At 48.8% G+C, this 14,954-nt stretch overlaps 1 protein-coding gene across 1 annotated transcript in view; it reads right to left on the bottom strand.

The window, feature by feature from the left end:
- The window catches only part of abtb1 (ankyrin repeat and BTB (POZ) domain containing 1), a 64,501-nt gene that overhangs the window by 14,389 nt on the left and 35,158 nt on the right, over positions 1-14,954 (bottom strand). Inside the window, exons 5-8 of the mRNA XM_038812151.1 lie at positions 14,458-14,617; positions 5,407-5,452; positions 3,069-3,185; positions 2,093-2,208 (exon numbers count right to left, since the gene is read on the bottom strand). Of these exons, the coding sequence (XP_038668079.1) occupies positions 2,093-2,208; positions 3,069-3,185; positions 5,407-5,452; positions 14,458-14,617 (439 nt within the window). The remainder of the gene's footprint in view (positions 1-2,092; positions 2,209-3,068; positions 3,186-5,406; positions 5,453-14,457; positions 14,618-14,954) is intronic.

Genomic DNA, 14,954 nt, shown 5'->3' on the forward strand with positions numbered 1-14,954 from the left:
CAAATTTTCCAAGGATTCTAAACTACACATGTTCAGAAGAATTTATTAATAATATAATAAAACATTCCAGGCCCATCTGCAAATGTCTTCCCGTACTGTTTTAAAACATAGGATGAGAATTAGGGAGAAAATCTCAAAATAATTCACAGTCAGCTCTTAATACTATTTTTATTTTAATTATTCATTCATGGGATGTGGCCGTTGCTAGCTGGGCCAGCATTTATTGCCCATCCATAATTGCCCTCAAGAACATAGGTCAGGGGGCAGCACGGTGGCACAGTGGGTTAGCCCGGCAGCCTCACGGCACCAAGGTGCCAGGTTCGATCCCGGCTCTGGGTCACGGTCTGTGTGGAGTTTGCACATTCTCCCCGTTTTGCGTGAGTTTCGCTCCCCCAACCCAAAGGTGTGTAGGGTAGGTGGATTGACCACGCTAAATTGCCCCTTAATTGGAAAAAATGAATTGGGTACTCTAAATTTATTTTTAAAAAGAACATAGGTCAGAGGCGCTTAGGAGGAATAAGCGATTTGTCCCTTTGAGCTTGCTCCCCCATTCACTAAGATCATGTGGTCTCAGCTTCACTTTCTTAACTCAGCCTTGAGAGAATTTATAAAGACCCAGACTCCACTAACATCTGGGAAAGAACATTCCACACTTTACGGAGAGAGCAAAATTCTCCTCATCCTGATCTTAAAAGGGAGACCTCCTATTCTTAAACTATCTTCCCAAGTTCAAGTGTCCTCCACAAAAAAAAAACATCCTCTCGGTATCCACTCTATCCTGCCCCCCAAGATCAGCACGGTAGCACAGTGATTAGCACTGTTACTTCACAGCGCCAGAGTCCCAGGTTCGATTCCTGGTTTAGGTCACTGTCTGTGCGGAGTCTGCACGTTCTCCCCGTGTCTGCGTGAGTTTCCTCCGGGTGCTCCGGTTTCCTCCCACAAGTCCCGAAAGACGTGCTGTTAGGTGAATTGGACATTCTGAATTCTCCCTCCGTGTACCCGAACAGGCGCCGGAATGTGGCAATGAGGGAATTTTCACAGTAACTTCATTGCAGTATTAATGTCAGCCTACTTGTGACAATAAAGATTATTGTTAATAAAAATCACCTATCGTTCTTCTAAACCAGAAAGGGTATAGGCCCAACCTTTCTTCAGAAGGTAAGCTCTTCATCACAGGGATGAGTCAGGTGAACATTCTCTGAACTGCTTCTAAAGTAATCATTTTGATTCAATTAGGGAGACCAAAACTGTACTGCAGATATGATCTCACCCAGGTCCTGGACAACTGTAGTAAAACTTCCCACTTTTATATTCCATTCCTCTTGCAATAAATATCAACATTGCATTTACCTTCCTAATCATTTGCTAATCAAGGTGGTGAGCGCCTTCTTGAACTGCAGCAGTATCATGTAGGTACACCCATAGTGTTGTTAGGGAGCTCCAGCAATTGTACTCAGCAACAGGAACGGTGATATAGTTCCAAGTCAGGATGGTGAGTGACTTGAAGGGGGAAACCATATATCTCATGCCCTTGTCCTTCCAGGTGATGGAGGTCCAAGTTTGGAAGGTGCTATTGAAAGAGCTTTGGTGAGTTGCTGCCGTGCATCTTGTAGATGGTGCACAGTGCTGACACTGTGCGCCAGGAGTGAAGGGAGTAAATACTGAAGCTGGCGAATACTGAAGGTGGTAAATGAGGTGCCAATCAAGCGGGCTGCTTTATCATCAACTTTACTGAAACACAGCCAAGTTTGCAGTGTATATTTTAATATTTACTCATACTGTTATGATCATTGATTCACCAATCATAGAGTGATACAGCACTGAAAGAGGCCACTCAATTCAACATAACCCAGTGATGCCTTTTCCCCACAGCCATGTAAAATTCAAGCATTTTTCTAGCAACCCCCCCCCCCCCCCCGGAGCCCTCTGGTTACCCCTCCCCCTGCACCGGAAACAGTTTCTCCCCATTTGCTCTTTGAACATCTCTATGACTCTCCACCTTAACCTTTCTCCCAAGGAGAAATCAATCCAAAAACCTGGAAGGGCGTTTGCAAATGTTGTTTTTGGTAAATTATTAAAAATGAGAACCTACCCGCAGCTCTGCAGGCAATGCACAGTCTGCAAGTATGGCCAGATCATCCTGCAGCCTGCAGTTTTCACCAGGTTCCAATGACAGAACTTTCACCCAGGTCCCAGGCTTCGAGGAAACTACATTAAAAATAAAACAGGAAACGTAACACACTTCACCATCCACTTCTAAATTTAAAACAAACTTGGAAGACCGCCCAAAAGATTACAGTCTGCTCTCATCGCCTTCAACCTGCGCTAGACCAGAAATCCAAGAGCCTGTCAGAATCTATTCACATGCTTGCTATGGCTGTTACGGAGCTGGCTTCCGTGCTTTCGGGTGACAAGGACCCATGACAACAGAATATTTTAATAATAAAACCAAATTTTCTCTTCTTTCTCTCTCCTTATGGGGAACGTGACTCCACTTGGTCACTGACTATAGCAGTATAGGAGTCCAGCATGGAACAATCCCAGAGGCAGTGTGAGGTCCGATCATGGTGGGCTGCTGTGGCCTCAGCAGTCCCAAGTTATTCTCATGTATGCTTCACAGGCTAGGAATGTGGTTCTAAACCAGTCAACAAAGCATGGTTTAAACTTCATCAATTAACTTTTCCAAGACTTGATGGAATATTATTTGCCTTTTTCCCTTAGACAGCGAGTGTCAGTAAGCTAGAAGAACAGGGAATGTCTCAGTGGTATCCCTCAATATTTAATCGAGCAACCTGCATTTCCCAACCTCCATCACGACAATCTGGTCACTGCATTTAATAAGATTCTGCTGCAGGCAAAATGGACACTGCATTTTCCTATATTACAATTACCAGAATAGATAAATGGCTCCAAAGCACTCTGGGACACCCTGAGGTTGTAAAAGGTGCTCCATAAATACACCTTTCTTTTTAGGTTTGATCATCCAGGAGGCTGCAGTGGGATAGTCAAGGAAAATGCATGTTACTTTTTAAAAGAATGCGAAGAAGGCGGGCGCTGTAGAAACTTACCAAACTCGTACACTTTTTTGCATTTGCTTTCCAATTCACTGATGAGTTCCTCCAACTTGCACTGCTTTGCTAAGATTTTAAAATCTTCAACATTTTCCACTTCAATATCCAGTCGGCCTGCAGAGTCAAAAATAGCCATGGAAATTGGTGACCTCTCTCCTTCTGAGGAACAAAGTTAACGGCCACCTGGAAAGAGGTGACAGTCAACACAACCTTGCTAAAGATAAATCATTTCCAACACACTTACACAACATAAGAACATAAGAACTAGGAGCAGGAGTAGGCCACCTGGCCCCTCGTGCCTGCTCCGCCATTCAATGAGATCATCTTTTATGGACTCAGCTCCACTTTCCGGCCTGAACACCATAACCCTTAATCACTTTATTCTTCAAAAAAACTGTATTTATCTTAAAAACATTTCATGAAGGAGCCTCAACTGCTTCACTGGGCAAGGAATTCCATAGATTCACAACCCTTTGGCTGAAGATGTTCCTCCTAAACTCAGTCCTAAATCTACTTCCCCTTATTGTGAGGTTATGCCCCCTAGTTCTGCTTTCACCCACCAGTGGGAACAACCAGCCCGCATCTATCCTATCAATTCCCTTCATAATTTTATATGTTTCTATAAGATCCCCCCTCATCCTTCTAAATTCCAATGAGTACAGTCCCAGTCTACTCAACCTCTCCTCGTAATCCAACCCTTTCAGCTCTGGGATTAGCCGAGTGAATCTCCTCTGCATACCCTCCAGCGCCAGTACGTCCTTTCTCGGGTAAGGAGACCAAAACTGAACACAATACTCCAGGTGTGGCCTCGCTAACACCTTATACAATTGCAGCATAACCTCTCTAGTCTTAAACTCCATCCCTCTAGCAATGAAGGATAAAATTCCATTCGCCTTCGATTGAGTTCTTTAATGAAGCGGCAGAGGGGGCAATTAGGTAACATCACATATATGGACTTTAATAAAAGGGGCTGGTTTAACACAGGGCTAAATAGCTGGCTTTTAAAGCTGACCAAGGCAGGCCAGCAGCACGGTTCAATTCCCGTACCAGCCTCCCCAAACAGGCGTCGGTCGGATTGTGGCAACTAGGGGCTTTTCACAGTAACTTAATTTGAAGCCAACTTGTGACAATAAGTGATTTTCATTTCATTCATATGTTTCTCACAGGGACTCATGCAATACACTTGTTTGCAAAATCCAACCCTATAGGATGAGAAAGTGTGACAGCAGAGTTAAAAAATTGGCAGACTGAGGTATAAAAAGCTGAGGGTAGCGGTTAACTACTGTTTTTCAGACCAGATACAACCAAACAGTGGTGTTCCTCCAGGGTTGCCAAAGCATAGTTAATGAACTGAACTTGTGCACGGAGGGCATAATTCAAAGGTTTTCAAATGTCATAAAGCTTGGAAATCTAATAAACAGCAAGGGGGACAGAGGCAGATTTGAGGACTGATGAAATGAGCAGACATATTGTATATCGAAATATTGGCCCTCTTTTTCACCAAATTCCTCTAATTATTTAAATATTTCCTTGCCACTTTCTGAAACGAAGACATGGATTCATATCAGGTCTTTCGTGGCAATGAATCACTTTTAAACTGTAGTTGCTGTTGTAATGTAGGAAACACTGACGGCACAGTGGTTAGTGCTGCTGTCTCAGCGCTAGCGGCGCAGGTTCGATTGCGGCCTTGGGTGACCCCGTTTGGAGTTTGCACTTTCTCCCTATGTCTGCGTTGGTTTCCTCTGAGTATTCCGGTTTCCTCCCATGGTCCAAAGATGTGCGCATTAGGTGGATTGGCCATGATAAATTGCACCTTAGTGTCCAAAGATGTGCAGGTTAGGTGGACTTATGGGGATAGAGTGGGGGAAAGGGGCTAGTTAGGGTACACTTTAATGGGGTCGAGGTAGACTCGATGGGTCAAATCTGCATTCTAGGATTTCTATAGGTTTTACAGCAGCCAGTGACTTTTGCATACAGCAAGGTCCAATAAACAGCTATGTGGTAATGACCAGATATCCTGCTCTTAATGGTGAGAGATTAATATTGGCTGAGACTCTGGGGAGAACTCTCCCCCTCTCCTTTGAAGAGGGATCTTTTACAACCACCTGGGAGGGCAGATGAGGTCTCAGCAGGGTGCATCATCTGTAAAATGGCAGCTCCAATTGTGTAGCACTCCCTCAGTACTGCTCTGAAATTGTCGGTCTAAATGTTGTGTTCCCTGGAGCAGGACTTGTATCTAACTTTGTGACTTTGAGACGAGAATGCTACCAACAAAGCCCATCACCTACATTACAATTTCTCCAATGCATAATGGAGGAGGCAGCACATTACATACCTGTATAGAAATACTGCAAAATTGCCCTGAAAGCCATCGGGTTAATCTGTCAAACAGGACGAAAAGGTAAACGTGAAACAAACTTGTACTTTGAAGCCATAACGGAATTATTCTGTCAATCATAAAGACATTACACTGATACCATAACATGGGACTGAAATAGGTCTCTCTTAAACATTAGAATGTGTTTTCCCCTCATGGCTGCACTTGAGGGCAAACACTCAAAATATGAAAGACGGCACCCGAGGGCAGCCAGCACCTTCAATCATGCCTCAGTACAAGCCAACACCTTGAGGTGAGCAAGTGGGGGAACCGGAGGAACAGAATATGAGTTTCTACTGGTTAATTGGAATACAGTGATTAAAAAGAAAAAGTCAGACACCAGGGAGAAGGGGCACCAAGTAATCAGAGGCCCACTCCAAGGATTTGTTAATTGGAAAGCTGCAATCAGAGCAGACAAGCAGAAAGACTGAGGTGTGCGGATACACAAGTGGGAGCAAGCTGAGAGACTGAAAATAAAATGCATTTGGGATCCTAGGTTCTATAAACAGGAATGCAGAGGGATCAGGCTAAGCCCACACACATCAATGGTTGGGCTGCAGTTAGAATGCCAACCCTGATTTCGCAGAGAGCAGTGAAGGAATAGCTTTCGCCGTTCGTCACGTGAGTGACTCGCTGAGTTTTTAGCAGGTTTGTCAGCAGAGATTCCCAGTGATTTGGCATGAATGTGAATGCAGCTCCCACAACGGGGAATCAGTGGAGTCTGTGAGCAGGATAAGCAGCACAAAGGGATCTCAACCAATCGGATTGAAGAACCCTCACCAGACAGCAAAGCAGGAAGTAAAACACAGGAAGCAATGATTACATCATTGTACAGAAGCAAAATGAAGACTAGAACAAATAAATAGGAAAGGACAATACATAAAAGAACAAAACAGGATTAAAAAAAGCAACATTAATTTTATTTTGAGGGAATGAAACTCCATGGTTGCCAATTCCATTTTTCAGGGCCAGAGAGATTGCTCAGCTATCATTGCTGCTGATTATATCGTTGGAAATCCAGTTAGGCCTGACTGAACAAGCTCCAGTTTTCTCAGCTGATTTAGGAGAGAGAAAAGTGGATATTAGTCTGAAGTTCATGCCATGACAGTGATCTATCCATCAGTGAGACACGCAACAGCACAGCCTAGTGCGGGAGCAGGGCATCATGGACAGCAACTTCTGCACTTCCAAGTTGAACTGCGCATATGCAGATCCCAGAAGCCGAGGTCAGTTTTACCCAATAATAAAAAACCGAGGGATCACAGCCCCACCGTTACTAGTGAAGTAAAATCCAACCCAGTGTGTCCAGTTTTGGGCTCCTTACCCGAGGAAGAATGTCAGGATCTTGTAAAGAACGTGAGGAGGGAGAGTCACTGGAATGATATTGGAGCCGAGAGGATGAATTTACGAAGTGCAACATGATGATAAGAGGTATTCAAAATTCTAAAATACTTTGATAAAGGCACGGTCAAGGGAATCTATTTCCACCATTGGCAAGTTGGTAGCAAAAGAACACACCACAGAAATTCAAGGAGTTTTCTCCTGCCATAACTGAACAGAAATCCTGGAGATCTGGCAGAAATTACCACTTAGCCGAGGAATCCACCCAACCTACTGCAGGAAATCACATCCTGCAGTATGTGATTCTAAGCGCATATCTTTAAGGTCAACACCAAAAAAATAAAGGTAGAAATTCAAAATTCAGTGAATTTATTTTAGCCAGAGGGTTGTTAATGGAATGAGCAACTACTAGCAACAGCAGTGGGAGCACAACACACAGATTTCTGAAAAGGATAGTTAATCCTCGTGAATCCTCATTGAACTCTTGTTTCCCGTTTAATTCCTGCTCCTTTGGCTCTTATACTTCTGAAAATGGGCATTACTGGGGCTGACTCCTTTAATAAAAAAGAAACAATAGCAGGATGTGCTGCCATCAGTGATGACCCCATTTGACAGTCTTGGTCAACAATCAATGAGTCTTAGAATAGCAGGACAACTGCTGTTGTTGATTGCGGTTGGTGGAACCCTTCAGCTTTTAGACATACAGACAGGCTGGCTCTCAGGTTTCAGTTTCGTTTTTTGAGACAGAGCTGAAGAAGATTTTAAGTTCTCTCTCACAGAAGGGGGTGGATCTCTCTCAAAAACCCCAGTTGGGGGCTCTGTTTCCTCCTTAGTTGAGCTGGTAAGCATTCTCTGTGAGACTGTGAGACTGTTCATCCAAGTTAGGCTTCAGTTGGATCAAGAAGCCGGAGAGTGCAAGCCCTGATCTCTCTGGTCAGATGGCTCTCTGTCAGAAGGGGTTGGTTTAAAACACCCTCTCTATGCAGCCAGGTCTGTGAAAGTTTCACTTCTGATTAAAAGGCTGGGGAGCTGAATCAAATTTATCTCAACTGATGGCCTGGGTTTAAAGACCGTTCTCTCTGCAGTTAGTTCAGCCTGCAGGAAATTCCAGTCCAGTGCGACCTGCAGGAAGTTCCAGTCCAGTGCGACCTGCAGGAAGTTCCAGTCCAGTGCGACCTGCAGGAAGTTCCAGTCCAGCGCGACCTGCAGGAAGTTCCAGTCCAGCGCGACCTGCAGGAAGTTCCAGTCCAGCGCGACCTGCAGGAAGTTCCAGTCCAGCGCGACCTGCAGGAAGTTCCAGTCCAGTGCGACCTGCAGGAAGTTCCAGTCCAGTGCGACCTGCAGGAAGTTCCAGTCCAGTGCGACCTGCAGGAAGTTCCAGCCAGTGCGACCTGCAGGAAGTTCCAGTCCAGTGCGACCTGCAGGAAGTTCCAGCCAGCGCGACCTGCAGGAAGTTCCAGTCCAGTGCGACCTGCAGGAAGTTCCAGTCCAGTGCGACCTGCAGGAAGTTCCAGTCCAGCGCGACCTGCAGGAAGTTCCAGTCCAGCGCGACCTGCAGGAAGTTCCAGTCCAGCGCGACCTGCAGGAAGTTCCAGTCCAGCGCGACCTGCAGGAAGTTCCAGTCCAGCGCGACCTGCAGGAAGTTCCAGTCCAGTGCGACCTGCAGGAAGTTCCAGTCCAGTGCGACCTGCAGGAAGTTCCAGTCCAGTGCGACCTGCAGGAAGTTCCAGCCAGTGCGACCTGCAGGAAGTTCCAGTCCAGTGCGACCTGCAGGAAGTTCCAGCCAGCGCGACCTGCAGGAAGTTCCAGTCCAGTGCGACCTGCAGGAAGTTCCAGTCCAGCGCGACCTGCAGGAAGTTCCAGTCCAGCGCGACCTGCAGGAAGTTCCAGTCCAGCGCGACCTGCAGGAAGTTCCAGTCCAGCGCGACCTGCAGGAAGTTCCAGTCCAGCGCGACCTGCAGGAAGTTCCAGTCCAGCGCGACCTGCAGGAAGTTCCAGTCCAGCGCGACCTGCAGGAAGTTCCAGTCCAGTGCGACCTGCAGGAAGTTCCAGTCCAATGCGACCTGCAGGAAGTTCCAGTCCAGTGCGACCTGCAGGAAGTTCCAGTCCAGTGCGACCTGCAGGAAGTTCCAGTCCAGCGCGACCTGCAGGAAGTTCCAGTCCAGCACGACCTGCAGGAAGTGAGGGCTGCTGTTTGAAATCCTCAAGTGAAGGATTCTAATATTACCTCGGTGAGTCTGAGGGCCAGTCTGGTGGAGGTCATTCCCCTGAAACTGTCTCCCCAGAGAGAATTCATGTTCTAGTTGGAAGACAACCATTAGAAGATACAAACTGATGTGACTATCAATTCACACGACACGTAGTTGGAAGTGAACAGTGTTGTTTTAATGATCTTACAACGAAGCCTGCCTGCGACACGATGAACTGGCAAGCAGGCTCAGAAAGCCAGGCTTTATACTTCCGGTTAGTGGGAGGAGCCATGGGCGGAGCCAAGGGTGGAACCCAGTACAAACTCATCTCCCCCTAGGGGCAGAGCAGCGCAACTGCTCGTATACCGAACTTACACAGACACAGTACATCATATATAATAACAGTGTGATTTACACAGACTGTGATTCACCACATTCACCCCCTGTAAAAATTGAGTTCAGCGGGGGTGATGTGTCTACCAATTCCCAATTGCGAATTACAAATTACAAGTTACAATTTACATGTTATAAATTACAGGTTAAGTCGATCTGGCGGCCGAGTCGTCCTCTGGGATCGATGAAGCACCGGGGTTGCAGCCTCTTCTGGTGGCTGGGCGGTGGCCATCGGAGAGGGAACCATGGCGGACTCCGGGGGTGATACGGCCAGAGCTTCGGATCCAACTGGTTCGACTGGTGAAGGGGAGCGCCGGAAACCCAATGGTGCGGGGGTGCGGAGCACGGGCAGCGGAACTGCAGGCGTGGGGGCGCCGGGCGCAGGGGGTTGGGAGGGGTATAGTGTGAGGGTTATCTCAGCGGCGGTGGTGTCCGAGTTGGATCCTGCAGGTGCCAGGTCCCGGAGGGGAAAAGTGTCCTGACGGCCATTGGGGTACTCTATAAATGCGTAGTGTGGGTTTGAATGGAGCAGGAGCTCTCTCTCTATGAGTGGGTCAGTCTTGTGAGTCCGGACGTGCTTCCGGAGGAGAACTGGGCCCGGTGTCTTTAACCATGCTGGGAGCGAAACCCCCGTGGTAGTGCCCCTGGAGAAAACAAATAGCCGCTCGTGAGGGGTCTGGTTGGTGGCCGTACATAGGAGGGACCTAATAGCATGGAGCGTGTCGGGGAGGACTTCCTGCCAATGGGAGGTCGGGAGCTTCCTGGACCGGAGGGTCAGTAGGATGGTCTTCCAGACCGTTGCGTTCTCCCTCTCCACCTGCCCGTTCCCCTTGGGGTTGTAGCTAGTAGTCCTGCTCGAGGCAATGCCCTTTTCGAGCAGGTACTGACGCAGCTCGTCGCTCATAAAGGACGAACCCTGTCGCTGTGTACGTAGCTGGGGAAACCAAACAGGGTGAAGATACTATGCAGAGCCCTAATGACTGTGTGGAAGGTCATATCGGGGCTCGGGATAGCAAAGGGAAAACGAGAGCACTCGTCGATGACGTTCAGGAAGTACACATTCCTATTGGTCGAGGGGAGTTGTCCTTTGAAATCGATAGCGAGGCGTCCAAAGGGCCGAGAAGCCTTGACCAGGTGGGCCCTGTCTGGTCTATAGAAGTGCGGTTTGCACTCCGCACAGATTGGGCAATCCCTGGTGATGGCTTTCACATCCTCTGTGGAGAAAGGCAGATTTTGGGCTTTGACGTAGTGGGCGAGCCGGGTGACCCCGGGGTGGCAGAGGTCATCGTGAATAGCTTTCAGAAGGTCGTCTTGCGCGCTGGCGCACGTGCCGCGGGTCAGGGCATCCGGGGGCTCGTTGAGCTTCCCCAGTCGGTACATAATATGTACTTGTAGGTGAAGAGTTCAATCCTCCACCGTAAGATCTTATCATTTTTGATCTTGCCACTTTGAGAGTTGTCGAACATAAAGGCAACCAATCTTTGGTCGGTGATGAGGGTGAACCTCCTACCAGCGAGGTAGTGCCTCCAGTGACGTATCACTTCCACAATGGCTTGTGCTTCCTTTTCGACCGAGGAGTGTCGAAGTTCCGAAGCGGAGAGGGTTCGGGAGAAAAAGGCGACTGGTCTCCCAGCCTGATTTAGTGTGGCTGCGAGAGCTACCTCTGAGGCATCGCTCTCCACCTGGAAGGGGACGGATTAATCCATCGCCCGCATGGCCGCTTTGGCGATGTCCTCCTTGATACGAGTGAAGGCCTGACGAGCCTCATCCGATAGAGGGAAGAGTGTGGCCTTAAATAGTGGGCGGGCTTTGTCCGCATATTGAGGGACCCACTGGGCATAATACAAGAAGAATCCCAGGCACCTTGTGAGGGCCCTGGGACAATGAGGGAGAGGGAGTTCTAAGAGGGGGCGCATAAGGTCCGGATCGGGGCCCAGGACTCCGTTCTCCACGACATAGCCAAGGATGGCTAGCCTGGTCGTGCGGAAGACGCATTTCTCCGTGTTATACGTGAGGTTGAGTTTCTGGGCAGTCTGGAGAAATCGATCGAGGTTAGCGTCGTGGTCCTACTGGTCGTGGCCGCAGATGGTGACGTTATCCAGGTACGGAAACGTGGCCCGCAGCCCGTACTGGTCCACCATTCGGTCCATTGCTCGTTGGAACACCGAGACCCCATTAGTGACGCCAAAGTTGAACCCGGAGGAAGTGGAAGAGGCGGCCGTCGGCCTCAAACGCCGTGAAGTGGCAGTCCTCCGGGTGGATTGGGAGCTGATGGTATTCAGACTTCAGATCCACCGTGGAGAAGATGCGGTACTGGGCGATCTGATTCACCATGTCTGCAATCCTGCGAAGGGGGTACGCATCGAGGAGCGTGAATCGATTCATGGTCTGGCTATAGTCCACTACCATTCAGAATTTTCCCCCGGTCTTGACAACCACCACCTGAGCTCTCCAGGGACTGTTACTGGCCTCTATGATCCCCTCACGTAGAAGCCTATGGACCTCGGTTCTGATAAATACCCTGTCCTGCAGGCTGTATCGCCTGCTGCGAGTGGCTACTGGTTTGCAGTCCGGCGTGAGATTGGCAAAGAGTGGAGGGGGGTCGATTTTTAGTGTAGCGAGGCTGCAGATAGTGAGTGGGGGAAAGGGCCCGCCGAAGCCGAGTGTGAGGCTTTTGAGGTTGCACTGGAAATCGAGTCCCAGTAGGAGTGGGGCGCAGAGTTCAGGGAGCACGTACAGCTGGAAGTTTGAGTAGCTAGTGCCCTGGATCGTTAGGGTCGCGACGGTGCTCCCTTGGAGGTGAACAGAGTGGGAGCCCGAAGCGAGGGAGATCGTTTGCCGTGCATGGAAAATAGGGAGTGAACAGCGTCTTACCAGTTGTGTGTACACGAAGCTCTCGGTGCTCCCGGAGTCGAAGAGGTACGGTGTCCTGTACCCGTTGATTTCAATGGTCATCGTTGAGTTGCGGAGGTGCTTTGGACGGGACTGGTCCAGTGTCACTGCGCTGAGTTGCTGGTAGTCGGCGGCTCGATCAGCTGTGCTGGAGTGGCCCCGTGATGACTGCCCTCTGAGTTCGTAATCGTCTAGTCGAATTTCTGAGTTGGAAGAAGATGGCCGCCCCCGTGGATCGCACGTGGCGGGCAGCGAGGAAGATGGCGCCCAAGATGGCGGCCCCCATGAGTCGCACGTGGCCGGCCGCGTGGAGGGGGGTTGCCAAGATGGCGGCCCCCATGAGTCGCACGTGTCATTTGGGGGCGGAGTCGGAGTACAGGCCGCAGCATTTCGGGGCCTGCGGGCCTGTGGATTCTGGAAACGGGTGCTCTGGGCTGCGGGGGAGTAAGAAGAGGAGGCCTGTTTCGCCAGGCAGACCCAGGCGTAGTGTCCCTTGCGACCGCAGCTGCTGCAGGTCGCGTTACGGGCCGGGCAGTACTGCCGTGGGTGCTGGGGCTGCCCGCAAAAGTGGCACACTGGGGCTGCGTTATGGCAGGCCTGGGGCAGTCGCTGGTCGGGAGCCTAGGATGGGGTCGCTTGGTCCACTGGGAACGAGGTGAGGCTGCGGAATGAGACCTCCATAGTGGTAGCTAATTCTACAGTGTCCTCTAAGTTCTGGGCCCCTTTTTCTAACAACCGCTGGTGCACATAATTTGATCTGAGGCCTGCCACATACACATCCCGAACCGCAAGTTCCATGTGCTGTTCGGCTGATACCACCTGATAATTACAGTCCCGAGCTAAAATCTTTAACTCCCGCAGGAATTCTTTTAACGACTCCGCGGGGCGCTGGCGGCGGGTCGTAAAAAATATGGCGCGCGTAGACCTCGTTGATGGGCCTCACGTACATTCCATCTAGCATGGCTAGGGGCCCCCTATACGAGTTGGTACTATTTAGTTGAGAAGATATACGGTGGCTCACCCTTGCGTGCAGTAGACTGAGTTTCTGCTCCTCTGTAGTTTCTAGAGTACTTGATTCAGCCAGGTAGGCCTTAAAACATCTGAGCCAGTGCTGGAAGATTTCTCTTGCCTCTGCAGCCTGCGGGTCGAGTTCTAGTCGGTCAGGTTTGAGGGCTGATTCCATAGTTGTTTCTTGATTTGTTTCTTCGATTTCTTCTTATCGATTTCTTCTTGTTTCCTAAGATCATTAAATTGATGTGACCATCAATTCACACGACACGTAGTTGGAAGTGAACAGTGGTTTTAATGATCTTACAACAAAGCTTGCCTGCGACACGATGAACTGACAGGCAGGCTCAGACTGCCAGGCTTTATACTTCTGGTTAGTGGGAGGAGCCATGGGCGGAGCCAAGGGTGGAGCCCAGTACAAACTCCTCATCTCCCCCTAGGGGCAGAGCGGCGCAACTGCTCGTATACCGAGCTTACACAGACACAGTACATCATATATAACAGTGTGAATTACACGGACTGTGATTCACCACACAAACCAACCAATGTTTTCAAAACTTAGCGTCCTTCGAAGATCGCTGATGACAATGACCACAACCTCAGCAGCAAAGATTCACCTCACGACCTTTTAATCTCTGTAATTTTCAATCCTTCCCTACCCCCACCGTGTGTTTGTCTTGTGTGTGTCTGAGTGGAGGGTGGGACAGGGTTTGGGGAATAATTAGTTTAGCAGATCATTGTTATATTCTTACCATTATATGTTCATCTGTTTCTCGTTACAAATAAAGAGTTTTATTAATATTTTACTCACAAATCTGGTGCCTGTAACTCATTGGAGCATTCAAAGTCAAAGGTCTCAGGAAAATACACAAATTATTGGTTACATCACTTACGTTGGGATTCCGGACTCTGCACTCGCCCAGGGTGTCGTAACAATGTTACGAAAAAGAAAAAACTGTTGGGGAATGGGACCGAGGACTTTTAAAAGTTTGGGATGTGATCGTGGCTGGCAAAGCCAGCATTTATTGCTCCTCGCCAATTGCCCTCGCAAAGGTGGTGATGGGCCACTATCTTGAAACGCTGCGGTATATCTGGTTCTTCCAGGAAGCCACCACGAGATATGTACTGGTCAGATAGTTGCCTTTGGTGCTGTAAAAAAGTGCCACAGTGCTAATGTGCATCTTACCAATGGGTGCTTGAGAGCTATCGCCTTTTTTCCCTTCCACTTTGTCTGAAACATTTCTGCGAAGTACGTCGAACGCGCATTCAACACGCAGCAATGAGCTCGGAACGTCTGCCCGTGAACCAGGAAGGCAACATCACTATAATATCCTTGTTCCAACAATCTGCTCAAGGAAATGAAAAAGATAAGTTACAATATCTGCCAGAAATCAAATTCATCTCGGTTTTCCTTGTGCTCACCAGGTTTGAGGGATGTCTGTGTTGGTAAATAAATCTATTTTGAGAAACTTCAGTATCGCTAATCATTCCCAAGTTAGTGAAGCTCAGATAGAAAGAACATAATACTGATCTGTGCCAACTGTGTGCTTCGCTCCCAAGCACATTCCTATTGTAATACTATGGTAGTTTTTCTAATGAACATTGACCCATTCTTGCACCTGTCAGTGACAATGCCTAGCAGTTAAAAGGGCCGGCACAGCCACAATGGGCTGAATGGCCTCC

The sequence above is a fragment of the Scyliorhinus canicula genome, chromosome 11 (genome assembly GCF_902713615.1).
Source record: "Scyliorhinus canicula chromosome 11, sScyCan1.1, whole genome shotgun sequence".
Classification (NCBI taxonomy): domain Eukaryota; kingdom Metazoa; phylum Chordata; class Chondrichthyes; order Carcharhiniformes; family Scyliorhinidae; genus Scyliorhinus; species Scyliorhinus canicula.